This window comes from Cricetulus griseus, chromosome 2 (assembly GCF_003668045.3).
Source record: "Cricetulus griseus strain 17A/GY chromosome 2, alternate assembly CriGri-PICRH-1.0, whole genome shotgun sequence".
Classification (NCBI taxonomy): Eukaryota; Metazoa; Chordata; class Mammalia; order Rodentia; family Cricetidae; genus Cricetulus; species Cricetulus griseus.
The window spans coordinates 279,851,405-279,865,781 of NC_048595.1; the positions used below are offsets into that span (position 1 = coordinate 279,851,405).

Consider the following 14,377-nt stretch of genomic DNA (forward strand, 5'->3'; position numbering starts at 1 on the left):
TCTCTCTCTCTCTCTCTCTCTCTCTCTCTCTGTCTCGAATGCACACACGCCATTCACGTGCACACTTAAAAAATAATCAATTGCATAGTTTCCCTAGCAATAATCAACTGAATTGGTTACAGCGCTGTCAGTCTATAGAGAAATCTTATTTCTTCATGAAAGAATGTTATGATCAAGCTCACACTTTGCAACAAGTTCAGCTGTTTGGTCCCAGCTGGGAAGAAATAAGCGGGAAGGAGGAGGCCAGATAACCTTTAGCTTACTGTGGCTTGGGAAGTTAGTCCCTGCACGTGCTAACCCTGTGCTTCTTTTAATAGATGGAACTGATTAAGAATATCAGCACCGCCGAACAGCCCTATTTATTCACGAGACATGTTCACTTCCTCAACTTCTCAAGGTGAGTTGCTCTCCGGCTTTGTGGTCATTTCCTGTCTTCAGAATCTTTATGGTCCATCTAAGGAGCAAGCAACCTCTTAACTGTCCACCTGATTGACAACCCAGAGCCATCGACCTCAAAAGGCAAGGACATGGTCAATTCAGTTAGCTTTGCTACAGAGAAATCAAAGTTTGAAACATTTTTTCCTAGAACACCATCTGAAATAGTATAAGAGCATGGAATTAACTTTGATGAGAAGCCTTCTAATGGCACAGTACTTTAACAGGGGGAAAATCTGATTTTTTTATTGAAACAAAGAGACAAAAAAATGAGAATTTGTCATCATTTTTCTGCAGTGTGACCCTGCATGACACTCTAGAGACAACATAGCAGTAGGGTAATGGGTGTTTCTCCTGCTCCAAAGAGCCCATGCCAACATCCAACTAACTTTTGTTGTTTTTAAACTAGCCATCCCAAGTCTTGCATATTTGACAATAGTGAGATACTTTTGATCTGTTTGTTTTTTCTTTAGCTTCTGTACCCTTTTATAATAAGAGTGTAGTTTTTCAAATTCAAATTTTGGGGCCTTCTCTTCATTAAATTGAAACTTCAAGTTCTGCGTGTCCTTTCTCTCAGTGGCCTTTGAACATCTGTTACAGTGTCATTGTTCCTTACACTGGTGGCCCTTAGGTTACTGTTGTGCCTACTGGCTCTGCCATGTACTTATGTGGTACCTGTCAGCCAATAGCTCACTGGGATCAGAGACAGATCTGCTGGCAAGCCCAGGGCTCCTGAGTCCCTTGCCGGCAATCTAACAGCATCATCTTAACCTTAGGGTAACAGTTTCATCAAACGGTCCAAAGAGTTCACCAGGCTGCTCCATCCACATGCAGTGGGTACCAGCTGTCAGTTGGTGCTGACCCAATTGCTGCTGTGGGCTGGCACCTCAAGAGGCTGGCTGTGAAGAGGCTCTGATGCCCAGCCTGATGCCTGAGGACCCACTGGGCTTGGGGCAGGTTTTAGCCTTCAAAGGACTTCCCAGCTGCCCAGAAGGTCCTGTGCCATTTAAGTGTGTAGGAGTGCAATTCAGCAAAGGTACATTATTAAGCAGAGGAGTTCCCACTTTCGATTTCAAAGTGAGCTTCCCAGTCCTGAAGTTCCCCATATCTGCTTGACAAGCCAGAGTTCTATTGGACAGGAAATAGAACGCTTAAAATGGCCCACAGTAACAGGACCAGGTGCTGGCCCCGCTCACTGTTTTTCAACATGGCTCATTGCTGGGTTGGCTGGTGTGTGCACCCTGCTTCCCTCGAGAAGCCATGTCGTTAGTCATAATGAGGCCACTGGGATTTGATAGATGTTCTGGGCTCTGTGTTTGATGATTTGTAAAGAGAGAAACTTGTCTGGTGCTGGCTCTTCTACTGACTTCCTTCTGTGCCACCCTTGACATCTTCAAGCTTCAGTCATTAACTCCTCTTTCTTTCTAGGTTAGAATTTTTACATCCAAACTGCAGTACAACAAATTTTAATAATGATCTCAGGCTAGTTCAAAACTATAATGAGAAGCCAAAACTGGTATCTTAATTGGATCAGCAGCACCCATCGTGGTGGCTACATTTTATCTTAGCCTCTACCATCAAATACAGGAGTGGAATCTTGATTGCTTTAATTCTAGATGAAAAAAAAAGCCTTTTAGAAGATACCACATCTGCAGAATATGGTGGAGCCCTGGCTGTCTGGACCCCTAAGTATTATAGCTTGCCTCCCTACTGCCCAGGATGAGGGCAAGCCATGTGGCCTTTTGGGGAAGGCTATCTGTTTCCCCATGTCTAAAACAGGGACAGCTCCCTCCCCCTCCCACCTGGTATATGGATGGTTGGACCATGAGGAAATGCCCTCTAAGGGAGGGATGTTGCAGATACTCAGGGTGACTTATAATGCATCTATCTATGTGGCAGTCCTGGAGCTGCTTGGTCCACAGTAATCCCCCGGCAGGAGCAGACAGACTCACAGACAAGCTGTCTCCTGTCTCCCTTCTGCTCATCTCAGAGCACACTGGTGAAGCATCCTCCCTCAGACTTCTCTATACCATGATAGCTGGGACTTCAGCAGTGAACTCAGAATGTTCCTCCTGTCTTTGGAATTCTTGAATTATTCTTCTGCTGCAGAAGTGTATAGTCAAGTGTGATGGATGCAGGGAGAGAACTCACCAGGCTTCCCCTAGGGGAGATGGAGGGCACCAGGCTCCTCCTGGTCCTGTTGAGGTACAAGACACTAGCTCACTCTAGAGCAATGAGAGACAAAGACATTCCCCGTACAGGAGAAGCAGGAGTGAAAGCAAGCCAGATAAGAGCTAGAGGGATGCCCTAAGCATAGACTAGAGGAGGGACCTGACTGAAGAGGAAATAGGGCTGTGTATGGCCTACCTCAGTGGAAGCCATCATCCCCTCTGTTCTTCCCTTCCTGTAGCCCAGGACCAGGGCCTTAGATATTAGACTTGCTAAACTTGAGGACCATGACAAGATGAGTTTGAATACATGGTTAAACTCATAGTATCAGGAGACTAAGAATCAGCTTCCCTTCTTTTTCAAGGGTGTATCTTAATTTATGGAAATCTTCAGTGTGAGTAGCAAACTGTGACTGTACATAGAAAGTCCCCCCTTAAAAAAAACACAAGGAGTAAGAAAAACAACTAAGTTGAGAATTGTTAACTTTGAGATCTGAGCTCTCTAGTTTGAATTCTAAGCATAAATACTATTGAGCTGTTCTCCAGAAATCTGTGCCTATGAATGCTGCTCATGGGAGAAACCAGACAAGAAGACCAGACTAGAGTGCTGTCCTTTGTTGATATTTCTAAACTTTTATGCATCATTAACTTGTAGCAATATCCTCGCTGCTGAACAGACTATCAAAATCAGGCTGGACCTTGCCCCCACTCCCGTCTCCTTTTTCTCAAATACATGTTGTGATGTCTTGAAGGACCTGAATTATAGAAAGTTTTTGTTTTGTTTTGTTTTGTTTTCCCCTTTTGTCTTTCTTTGCTTTCTTATCTGACATGTAGGCAAGAACAGCGGTGTAGAATGCTGTCCCGAGAGCTTTTGGCTGTTCACGCCTTAACTAACTTCATGTATCCATCGCCTCAACTCCTTGCTCTTTGTTCGTTTTCCTCTGAGTCCAAAGGAACCCTTTGGCCATTTGCAGTTCTGTTCATTCCACCAATCAGGTGTTTCTGCAGTTGCTGTGGAGATGGCTTCCTGCCATAGCCCTGCCAGCTCAGCAGAGAGCTCAGGCTTGGTCTGGGTTTGGAGGGTTTTTCCTAGGGTGTTCTTTGATACCTGTTTTGAACCCCTTGGAAATTCGGGCCAGACAAATGTTTATTCCTCTGGATGACATGAGAACTGAGTCCAAACCATCTTGGCCTGGAAGATGCTGCTCTGGGTTGGGATGTTGAAGCCTGGCCTTTCATGTTTATGTGTTGGAGCTTCGTGTGTCTTTCATTGGTTGTTGAAGTAACTTTAGGGTGTGTGTGTGTGTGTGCACGTGTGTGGGTATTTTTAAATCTCAACTCTTCAACATCTGTAGCCGCTCTGGAGTGTGTCTTAGATCCACACTCTGGAATGATGGTGACACACTCAGTTCAGCTTATTTCTCCCAACACCCCCCACACTTTGTTATTTGTCTTCTAAGCCTTTGTGGAAGTCAGAGGATAATGTTTTGTTCCAATCTGGAGTTTCTCTCAGTCCTCAGTTATCTTCTCCTCACTGTGGCAAGTCTCTAAAATACATTAAAACTTAAGGCCATTGATGCGGTCCAGAAAACCAAAGGGGCTCTCATGCTAAAAATGTCAAACTTTTTTCCTTTAATCTTTCCTGTTTTTTTTTTCTTTTTGGTTTTTTGAGACAGAGTTTCTTGGGGGTAACCCAGGCTGTCCTGCAAATAGTTCTGTAGACCATGCTGGCCTTGAACACACAGAGATCCACCTGCCTCCACCTCCCAAGTGATGGGACGGAAGGTGTGCACCACCACAGCCTGGCCCCCCTCACCTTTCTTACCCAGGGTTCTTCTTGATGCCTCCAATTGTTGTTCCTATTTCTGTTTCTGCAGTTCACATGGTAGCTCCAGTGCCAACACTGACTTTTGAAAGAAATAAAGCTAGAAAGAGAATGAAGGAACAAAGGGACTCAGCCTCCAGGGAGGCTGCTGTGGTGCCAGCTGAGGCATTTGACACGTCCTCCAGTGCAGACTGATTGCTATGGGAACAGAGCTGGAAAGCAGCTGTCCTTTGAAGGCATCCTTTTAAATGGAGCAAGGCAGATCACAGCGCTTCCACGACTCACTTTAGTTTCCATCTCTTTTCTAGATGTTGACTTTGCTCTTATTCTCACCAGCAGTGGGATCCCTTTTGATTCTGCCCCCTTTAATAATGACCCAGAAGCTTCACCCTCGAAAAACAAAAATAAAAAATGGATGCAGGGTGTTTAACACTCGCTCCACATACTTACACAGCTAGGAGTAGAGTTCAAGGTGGGATCTTTACTGTGGGCTCTCCCTATTTAGAACTGCTGGATTTCTCTTCCTTGGGTAATGGTCTTCCTCAGCTTTGTACTTTAGGGGGCAGGTCTCTGTGGCCCTAAGTGCAGCCATTATGGTAGCCCATCAAGTGTAACTATAGTTTGTTTTCCCTCATAGGTTTTGTGTGTGTGTGTGTGTGTGCTTTTTTTCCCTCATCAATTCATCTTCCTCTGTTAATGGGAACCCTGATGTCATTGGCCCAACTACTCCTTTTCTTTCCTTCAGGCCATTTTCATCAGCTTCCCACAGCAAGTGTTGGTTCCATGTCTTCCCCCCCCCCATCTGCCCAGTGCAAGCCAGAGAGCAAAGTCAACTGGTATGCATAACCAGTCTTGATGTCTTCATGTCTGTGTCTTCATGCCTTGTGAGGTGCTGTGTATTGGTTTACTGGTTGAGACGTTCTGCTGGTCAGCATTGGTGATTGTTCCTTGCACAAAGGTAGTTGTAGCATTGAGGTCTGTAAGTTCGCTGTGCATTTTTCATCTTCTTGTTCCCTGGAATTATTACTGTAGTATCTGTTTATCATCATTATTAACCCAATTTGTTGAGAATGATAAATCCAGGGTTTGTGTTTATACAGGTTAGCTGGTGATACGTTTCCTAACACCTACAACTATAGTATCCATCTGTCCTTCAGCAAAGATGTCATCTTGCTTACATCTAAGAATGGACAAGATTCATTTTAGCAGGGCTAACCTCACTTAGTTGCAACACGTCTTCCTATATGAGAGTACTGGGGAATCCAGAATAGCATGTTTGTGTCCTGGGCCCTGAAATTCACTATTGGAGAGTCCTTCCTTTGTCTTCTTTTAAACTTTTCTTGTTTGAGCATGCACGTGTACCTTTGTGTTAGTGTTAGTGTGTGTGTGTGTGTGTGTGTGAGAGAGAGAGAGAGAGAGAGAGAGAGAGAGAGAGAGACAGAGAGACAGAGAGACAGAGAGACAGAGAGAGACAGAGAGACAGAGAGAGAGATGCTGCTGCTGCTGCTGCTGCTGATGATGATGATGATGACCTTGAGTATCATTTCTCAGGTGCCTTTTGTTTGAGACAGGGTCTCTCTGGCCTGGAACTTCAAAAAAAATGGGCTAAGCTAGCTGTCCAGTGAGTTCCAGGGTCCTCCTTTCCCTGCCTCTCATTTCATCATTGCCGGAGTTACGAGCACATGCCTCCATGCACAACTTTCTACATGGCAGTCAAATTCAGTTCCTCTTGGAAAGCAAGTGCTTTACTGACTGAGCCATGTCCCCAGTCTTTAATGTCTTTTGATTGAATATCTTTAAAAATGCAAGTGTGTTGGGCTCAACTGTGTATGAATTAATTCATAAAAAACGTATTGGTGGCTCGCTATATCTACTTTGCTCCAGCAGTACAATCCTTATACTGACAGAAGCTGAGCAATCAGGAAGCATGCATGAAGGCATTCATATCTGTATGTAGTCACCCTCTGTTGAGTGCCTACTGTGTGCTCTGCACTACTAGATGATATACTCCCTGGCCACAGGAGGCTCACAGTCTGTTTTGAGAGACAGATATGCCAACACAACAGGAAAGGCAGAATTCAGGGACAGAGTCCACTGAGATTAGTTGCTAATAGTATATAAAATCTTGTGTACCTGAAGGCCTAACAGGATTATGAGTTCAGAGCAGTCTTAGTTTGAGGTCAGCCTGAGCTACATGAGACCCTGACTCCAAAAACCAACAGAACAGTCACTAATGTTATGGTTATGACTCAGGCTGGGTTTTGAATGGTGAGCCGAGTCCTCTAGCAGGAGAGGTGGGAGCTGGCTCCTGTCCAGCTGAGTTATCTGGGTACTTTCTGTACCTTGGCAGAACGTCCAGCACTTTCATCAGCTAGGGGTTGAGGTTCTCTCTGAGGTCACTGGAACCTCATCACAGGGTTGTAGGTTCTTTCCTAAGGTCACTAGAAAGTAGTCTCTGCCCAGAGCCTGAGGTCCTGCCATAAGCCCTCTGGGGTCACTTCCTTTAAGAAGTTCAGAGAAGGAGGAGGAGACCTGAAGGGAATTTCAGATCCCTGATGTTGGTCTTGATGGTCCTGCACTTGGACAGGTTCTTACTGCAGATGTGGAATCCTTGTGGAAGTATTAAAGCTGGAGTAGCCATCCAGAATGGCCACCCTATAGCACCTAAGCCTAAATCCACCATGGAATAGCCATGAATGCAGCCCAACACAAAACCTGAAAACCATTAACACATCGGGAAACACAGGTCTTTGTTTATAACTCAGTTGCATAGTACCAGAGCATAGGTTTGGAGATGACAACATCTATCACAGTGTCAAATGTTGGACATGCCCGATAGATAGATACTTGAGTTGTTTTTAGATAGAGTCTCATTGGTAGCTTAGGCTGTCCTTAAACTGATAAGTCTCCTGTTTCAGCATCCCCAATGCTGGGGAATAATTCAATCACTTGAGGATAATTATCTTGATTTGTACTTCTTTCTTATGTCGTTGCATCATTTGATTTCTTAACTCTGGAACTTTCTATGGTTAAAAGTGAAGATTCTGGATCCAGGCAACTTCTGTTCAGCTCCTGGCATAGCCACAAATTATTTATCATCTTTCTGCCTCAGTTTTCCAAGGTATAATGGGGATAACTCTAGTGTTTAGTCCATGGAAGATCAAAGATTTTCCCTGAGTTTGCCTTGTCAAGTACTAAGAACATGGTGAATAGTGGCTATTCAGTGACAGTGACTGTTTCCAGTCCACTTACCTTAGAACACCTGGCTGAGATGATGGAAACTACAATATTATAGCAGACCTGTCTCACCATCAAGGCAATCAGAATCAAGCAATGGATTGAAACAATCACTGGGGGCCACCTATAAGCCAATAGGTTATGTACAAGCCACTGGGAATAGAAAATCGAGTCCTTAACAAGCTGTACCTACGGAACAAACTAGATATTTGCACCTTAACATGACGGGGACAGTGTTGTGCTAAACTGGTTTCACTTTACTTCACTTGGATCATGTAAACTAGCATGATTGGGCCTCGGGGCCTTACTATAGAGTTGGTACTTTTAGGAAAAAGTTTCTCAAAGGGAGCCCGAAATGTGAAAGAATCTATCTGCTTTAACCTATGAAAGAAACATAAATATTCCCCTGTGAATCTGCAATGTGTGGAGGAGCAGGTGCTCCTCAAAACCATTAAGGTTGAGAATCAGGTAGAATAGGGCTGCTGTTTGTTGCAGAACCCCCTCAAAAGTGCTCACCCGTAGCCCAGAGGTGAGGAGATGGTTCAGTTGGTAAAGTACTTGCCAGACAAACATGAGAACCCAAGTTGAGTTCCCTAGCACCTATGTAAGAAGCCGGGTGCGACATGACATGGTCTAGGAAGGCAGAGACAGGAAGGGTGATTCACTAAAGCTGGCTGGCCAGTCAGTCTAGGCTCAGTGAGAGACCCTGTCTCAGAAGAGGAGGCGGTAAGTAACTGGCCTCACAGTGTCTTAATGGGCACCTGGATCATATGTTTCTGTTTCCTGCATGGTAACAAAATGCCTATTGATGTTCAGCTGTCTATTAGCGGTGAGAGGCACCTTAGCAAGATGGGTAATGGCTGGATTAAGTTAACCCAGAGAGAAAATTTATCCCAGCAGGCGTTATTTTCTTGCAGAAAGGATGAGTTGTAACAAGCTCCCTGTTTGTGTGTCCTGTGTGTTAGGTTTGGAGGAGACCAGCCTGTCTACATCAACATCATTAGAGACCCCGTCAGTAGGTTTCTATCTAACTATTTTTTCCGTCGCTTTGGAGACTGGAGAGGGGAACAGAATCACATGATCCGCACCCCTAGCATGAGGCAGGAGGAGCGCTACCTGGTAAGTTCTGTTGTGTGGCCAAGGTGGCTCTCGGCTGCCTTGGAGTGGGGAGTCCAGGTTGGGAGTTCCACACAGTGAAAACCTTTGTGGGTGAGAACTTGTTCCAGATAACCCAGAGCACCTCAAATGATTCCAGATTTGCTTTGCTCAGTTTGTCTTTATTGCTGAGTTTTAGGACATTCCTTGGGAGTCCTGACCTGCCACTCCCATCGTTAAGAACAGATGTGTTTGGGGAATCTCTCTTGGAGGTTCACAAAATGTGTTCTCATTCTTTGTCCTATTCAGTTCCCATGGCAACCTCTTGAGGGAGTGGATTTTCACATGAGGATCTGAAGATTCTTAAAGGACCTACAAGGACCTTTTCCCTAAGGGTGCACCTCTCAGTTGCTGGTCTGATGGCCAGCTGATTGCCTTCTGGCTCTCAGATTTTGAGTGTGTACATCATGTCACTGAATCAAAGTCCTGCTCCCCCACCCACCCTGTGCTGACAGTGACTGTTGGCAGTGCTGCACTTGACTTTTCTGAATCTCCATAGAGGATACTATTGTTGGCCTCTAGTTGCTTTGAAGAAAAAAAAAAAAAAAACAGCACAGGAACTACTCACAAAAATGGGAGGCGGGGCTCTGTGCCACTCTGTACTCCAGCCTTCGATGCACCAGAACAAAGGGCACGTTTCTCATCTCTTGGTGACATAGTGACAAAAGCTTACTGAGGAGCTATGAGCCCCATGCTTATGAGGCAGAGATCATGACCTCTATGTGTGAGAGCCTGGTGAGTTTCCCAGGTTATCGTGTGTTGTTTGCCGTGGGCAGGGCTGGAAGTGCTGGGGTCTTAATGCAGATATTTTCCCAGTGCTGAAGTGGAGTATACATGGCACCTGTGTCTACTACTGGTCCTCATCACCAGCCTTGTCACCAAGAGAAGTTAGTCATTAGAGTCATCACAATACCCACACCCCCTTTGATTCTTAAAAAACTCAGTATGTTTGGTGCTGAGGCTTTTTTTTTTTTTGGAGGTCACCATGGTATCACTTTCATGTCTTAAGATCTGTACAAGAGATACAAAGGAAAGGCTAAACATCTCATTCAGTCATGTCCATCCAGGTGGTAGGTGAGCTCAGACCAGTCTCAAAGCTGCCACTCCCCATGAGTGCAGGCTGAACATCCTTATATGAAAATCTCAAGTGCCCTCAAATCACTCTGACCATCAACATACTATACCCCGACCTGACATGGCATGTTCATCAAAAATGTATGTGCACTGTAGACACTGAATAAAGTGAGTTTCAGGCTATTGTCTATGCAATGTGCAATTTTTAAAAACTTGTAAGCATTTCAATGTTTCTTCATTTACCTGAAGCTTACACTATTTTTTAATTTTTTGTTGTTGTTGTTTTAGTTTATGGTGTCAAATGCCCTAATCTTTGTCTTTACATTACCAGTTAGGAGTATGGCTACTGATATATAATTGATTCAGTGACATGATGTACACACTCAAAATACAGTCTCCCTTCCCATAGGAATAATGTTTTCTAATTATCTTTGTTATTTGTATTGACTCTTACAATAGGCTTATGTTCTTTTTAAAGGGTACATTCTACTTAATTAAAAATATATTTCAAAGATCTGACTTAGTCTTAATACTAAGAAAATGCTGAGAAGCCAAAGATGTGGCAGTGAATCTTGTTTGTTTTCTATTGAAAATAGATTCTTCTCTCTACAGTATATCTCAACAGTTTCCCCTCCCTCCACTTCTCCCAGCTCTGCCCCCAACCTCTCCTCTCTCCCAGATCCACTCTCCCTCTGTTTTGCTTCAGAAAGGAGCAGACCTCCAACAGACAACAACTGAACATGACAAAACGAGACACCATAAGATGAACAAATCCCTTCATACATATCATATCAAGGCTGGACAACCCAATAGGAGGAAAAGAATCCCAACAGCAAGCAAAAGAATCACAAGAAGACACATCCAGTCAGACAATTGCTAGTTCCACACACACACACACAAACAAAAACTAAAAGCCGTAACATATGTGCAGAGGACCTGGTACAAACACCCATGTAGGCATTCCACTTCAGTCTGTGAGGCCACAGGAGCCTACTTAGTCAATTCAGTGGGTCATGTATTCCTGGTGTCTTCCATCCCCTCTAACTCCCTTTCCTCCTTCTCTTCCATAGAGTTTCCCCAAGCTCTGAGGGGAGGGACCCAATAAAGACCTCCAATTTAGAATGTCTCTGCATAGCGCCTGACTATAGGTCTCTGTACCCACTCCCATCTGCTGCTGGAGGAAGCCTCTCTGAAGATGACTCAACAAGGCACCAATCTATTAGGAATTGTTTTGTTGATTTGTTTCCCGGTTGTGTTTGGTTCTACCCTAGGTCTCTGAGCTACCCAGTCTCCCCAGTTCCCCGCCATCCAGGCAGTGTAGGTCATGGGCTCCATCTCATGAAGTGGACCTCAAGTTAAACTCAGACGTTGATTGGCCACTTAAACAAGTTCTGCACTACCATTGCCCCTGTACCATTTTGCAGGCAGGATGGATTTTAGGTCAAAAGTTTTGTGGATACTGGGTTGGCTTCTGGGTTTCTCTTTCCATAGCCTGCAGAGTACCTTTGCACACCAAAGAGACTAGAAGGTCGGGCACCAGCCCAATCTCTCTGTGTTCAGTGAGCTGTGTGGATATTGTCCTCTGCAACCGGGTCCCCCTGTCAATCTTTGGAGAACAACTCTATTCTAGCATCAACCTGAGTTGTTTGGGGATCCCCATGGGTGGACATGAATCTTCTAAGTTCTGTCTTTCAAACACTATATGGGAGTTGAAGGGAAATCACCTGGATTCTTCTACGCTGTAGAACTTTAGTGCCATCCCGTAGGACAGTGGTTCTCAACCTTCCTAAAGCTTCGACCTTTTAATACAGTTCTCCATGTTGTGCTGAACCTTCCCCCACCACCAATCATAAAATTACTTCATTGCGACTTCATAACTGTAATTTTGCTATGGTTATGAATCATAATGTAAGTATCTGATATGCGGGTTATCTTACATATAACCCCTATGAAAGGGTCTTTTGACCCCTAAAGGGGTCACGACCCACAGGTTGAGAACCACTGCTGTAGAGCACTCCATGTGTCACAATCTTTGTAAGTTTGTCCAAGTAACACTTTACAGTCTTGAAGGAGAAATTGCAAACCGAGAGCACGGTGTAGTGGGTTTTCTCTCACCTTTTGTTGTTTTCAGTGCTGAGAATAGAATCCAGAGCTTCACACGTGCAAGGCAAGTGCTCTATCACCAAGCTGCCTCCCCAGCCCTGGATGATTTTTTAAAGCCCCCGGTGTTGAAAGTTGCCCTGGTAAATGCCTGGCTGGATTCTGACTTGAGGAGTTCTAGGGACAAACCCTGATGGAATTCTATCTCAGTGACTTGACAGCGCCCCCTTTTCCAGAAATGAACACTGTGCCCTGGACATGATTGTTGCAGCTGAGCTCACAATATTGTATCTTAGCAAGGTTCCCCAGTGTGGCAGAGGGAAACCTGGGGGTCACAGGGAGGGGGTGAGAGGAGAGCCTGGGTGATCCCATCTGCCCTGGCTTGACCCTGGTCAAGGCTGTTTTCTTCTTCAGAAAATAGTTTGTTTATTTAGAAGATGGTCTATTGCCTTTTCTTTTTTAATAGCTGAAGCTTTTTTTTTTTTCCATCTCCATAGTCCCATGACATAAAATTGTCCCAGTCAGACCCGTCTTCAATTTGGCAAGCCTGGATTGTCAGTTGTGTGAATCAAAAAAGGGTATTGTTTGCTCTCAGTGTCTCCTCAGCAAAACCAAAAGGGTGCCACCTCGGCTGAACTAAGCAGGTCGCCCCCGGGAGACTGTGCACCAGGACACTCCCTGAATGTCACATACCCACAGACTCAGTGCTGGCCTGAATCGGGACGCTATTACAGAGCTCAGTGCCCTGAAGCCTCTCACTTTATCCAGTTGCCAAAAATCTCAGTGTGCTCTTGGCCCAGAGTCCGGTGGAGCTTCTTAGCATACAGCTGAGAAGGCTTCTAGCTGATGGGCCAAAGAGGGGTGGTGCCTTGCTGTAGTGGGTGGCTTGGAAAAAGATGGAAAGGGACTCTGTGTGCCTTGTGGAGGTGATGAGGTCACTTCTTCTTTACACAGGTGTGGGACTGGCAGCGTGGGATGGGGACTGAAAAGAGTACAAGCCTCTCAAGTCCTGCAGTGTGACAAACACCCCTCAGACCTTACGTTTTACCTTCTGAATATAAAGTAAAAGAGGATCCAGCCAAGTGCTGCGTTTTCTGGGCAGAACCATTTCCTGTCGTCTCACCTGCTGTAATGTCATCTGCACAGAGACATAACCACTAAAACCATCTGCTTGAGATGGGGCTGTATCTCTGTTGGCAGAGTGCTTGCCTCATATGCATGAAGCCACAGGATTGATCCCTAGCATTCCATAAACTCACACCAGCAGCTGGGAGGCAGAAGTGTGAAGTTCAAGGTCATCCTCAGCTATATATAGTTTGAAGCCAGCCTGGGATACATCAGGCCTTATCTCAAAACAGGAGTAGGCATTTGTTTTCAAATACTCAAGCATTCTGGTTCTTTTATGATTTCTAGAAACATGTAGTTTTTGTCAACCTTGCTGTTTCTTTCCAAAACATTCTTTATTGGCGTTTACCAGAGAGTAATGTTTGGATAAATTAATGACACACAGGTGATTGACAGTGTCACCCTGAGGAAAGGCAGTGGTCATGGCCACAGGCTTGATTATATTTGTCTCCTCAGTCCCACAGAGTGAGGCTGGCAGGGGCATACCAGGAACCCAGACCCTCTATAATGAGAGCATGAATTAGAATCAAGTGAGGGTTTCTGAACAGAAAGCAAGAAACAGGGCTATGCTGGCTAATCTGTGTCAACTTGACACAGGCTAGAGTCATCTGAGAGGAGGGAGCTTCAACTGAGACAATGCCTCCATAGATCAGGCTGTAGGCAAGCCTGTAGGGCATTTTCTTAACCAGTGATTGATGGGGAGGGCCCAGCCCTGGGCAGATGGGCTATAGTTCCATAAGAAAGCAGGCTGAGAAAGATAAGAGGAGCAAGCCAATAAGCAGCATCCCTCCATGGCTTCTGCATCAGCTCCTGCCTCCAGGTTCCTGCCAGCTTGAGTTGAGTTCTTGCCCTCACTGCCTTTGGTGATGAACTGTGATGTGGAACTGTAAATAAAATGACCCCTAGCCTTTAGTCATGGTATCTCATCACAGCAATAGTAACCCTAAGATAAGGGCCTTTCCTGCCAAGCCTTGCCCTTTCTAGACTCTAAGCCTCCGTAAGACTGGGTTTCTCGGGCTCTCCTTTTTCACTCAGCTAGCTGTGCACCTAGGACTCTCCTGCTTGCCTCTTCCTGACAGCTGTGCACACTTTGATAGTGGAATGTTTATCAAGTTTGCACTTCATCCTCAGTGGTAGCTGCTGCCCCAGTAGGCCACCCCACTACTTGAAGGGCAGAAAGGCATGGGGAGCGTGATCCCAGCCTCTGCAATACGAGTCATTCAGCTTGGCTGAAAACCGTGGAAATGATGCATGTTTC

The 14,377-nt window shown here is 45.2% G+C and overlaps 1 protein-coding gene across 1 annotated transcript in view; it reads left to right on the forward strand.

The window, feature by feature from the left end:
* Ust (uronyl 2-sulfotransferase) overlaps positions 1 to 14,377 on the forward strand; it is a 265,029-nt gene that overhangs the window by 171,126 nt on the left and 79,526 nt on the right. Inside the window, exons 4-5 of the mRNA XM_027402046.2 lie at positions 318 to 397; positions 8,631 to 8,784. Of these exons, the coding sequence (XP_027257847.1) occupies positions 318 to 397; positions 8,631 to 8,784 (234 nt within the window). The remainder of the gene's footprint in view (positions 1 to 317; positions 398 to 8,630; positions 8,785 to 14,377) is intronic.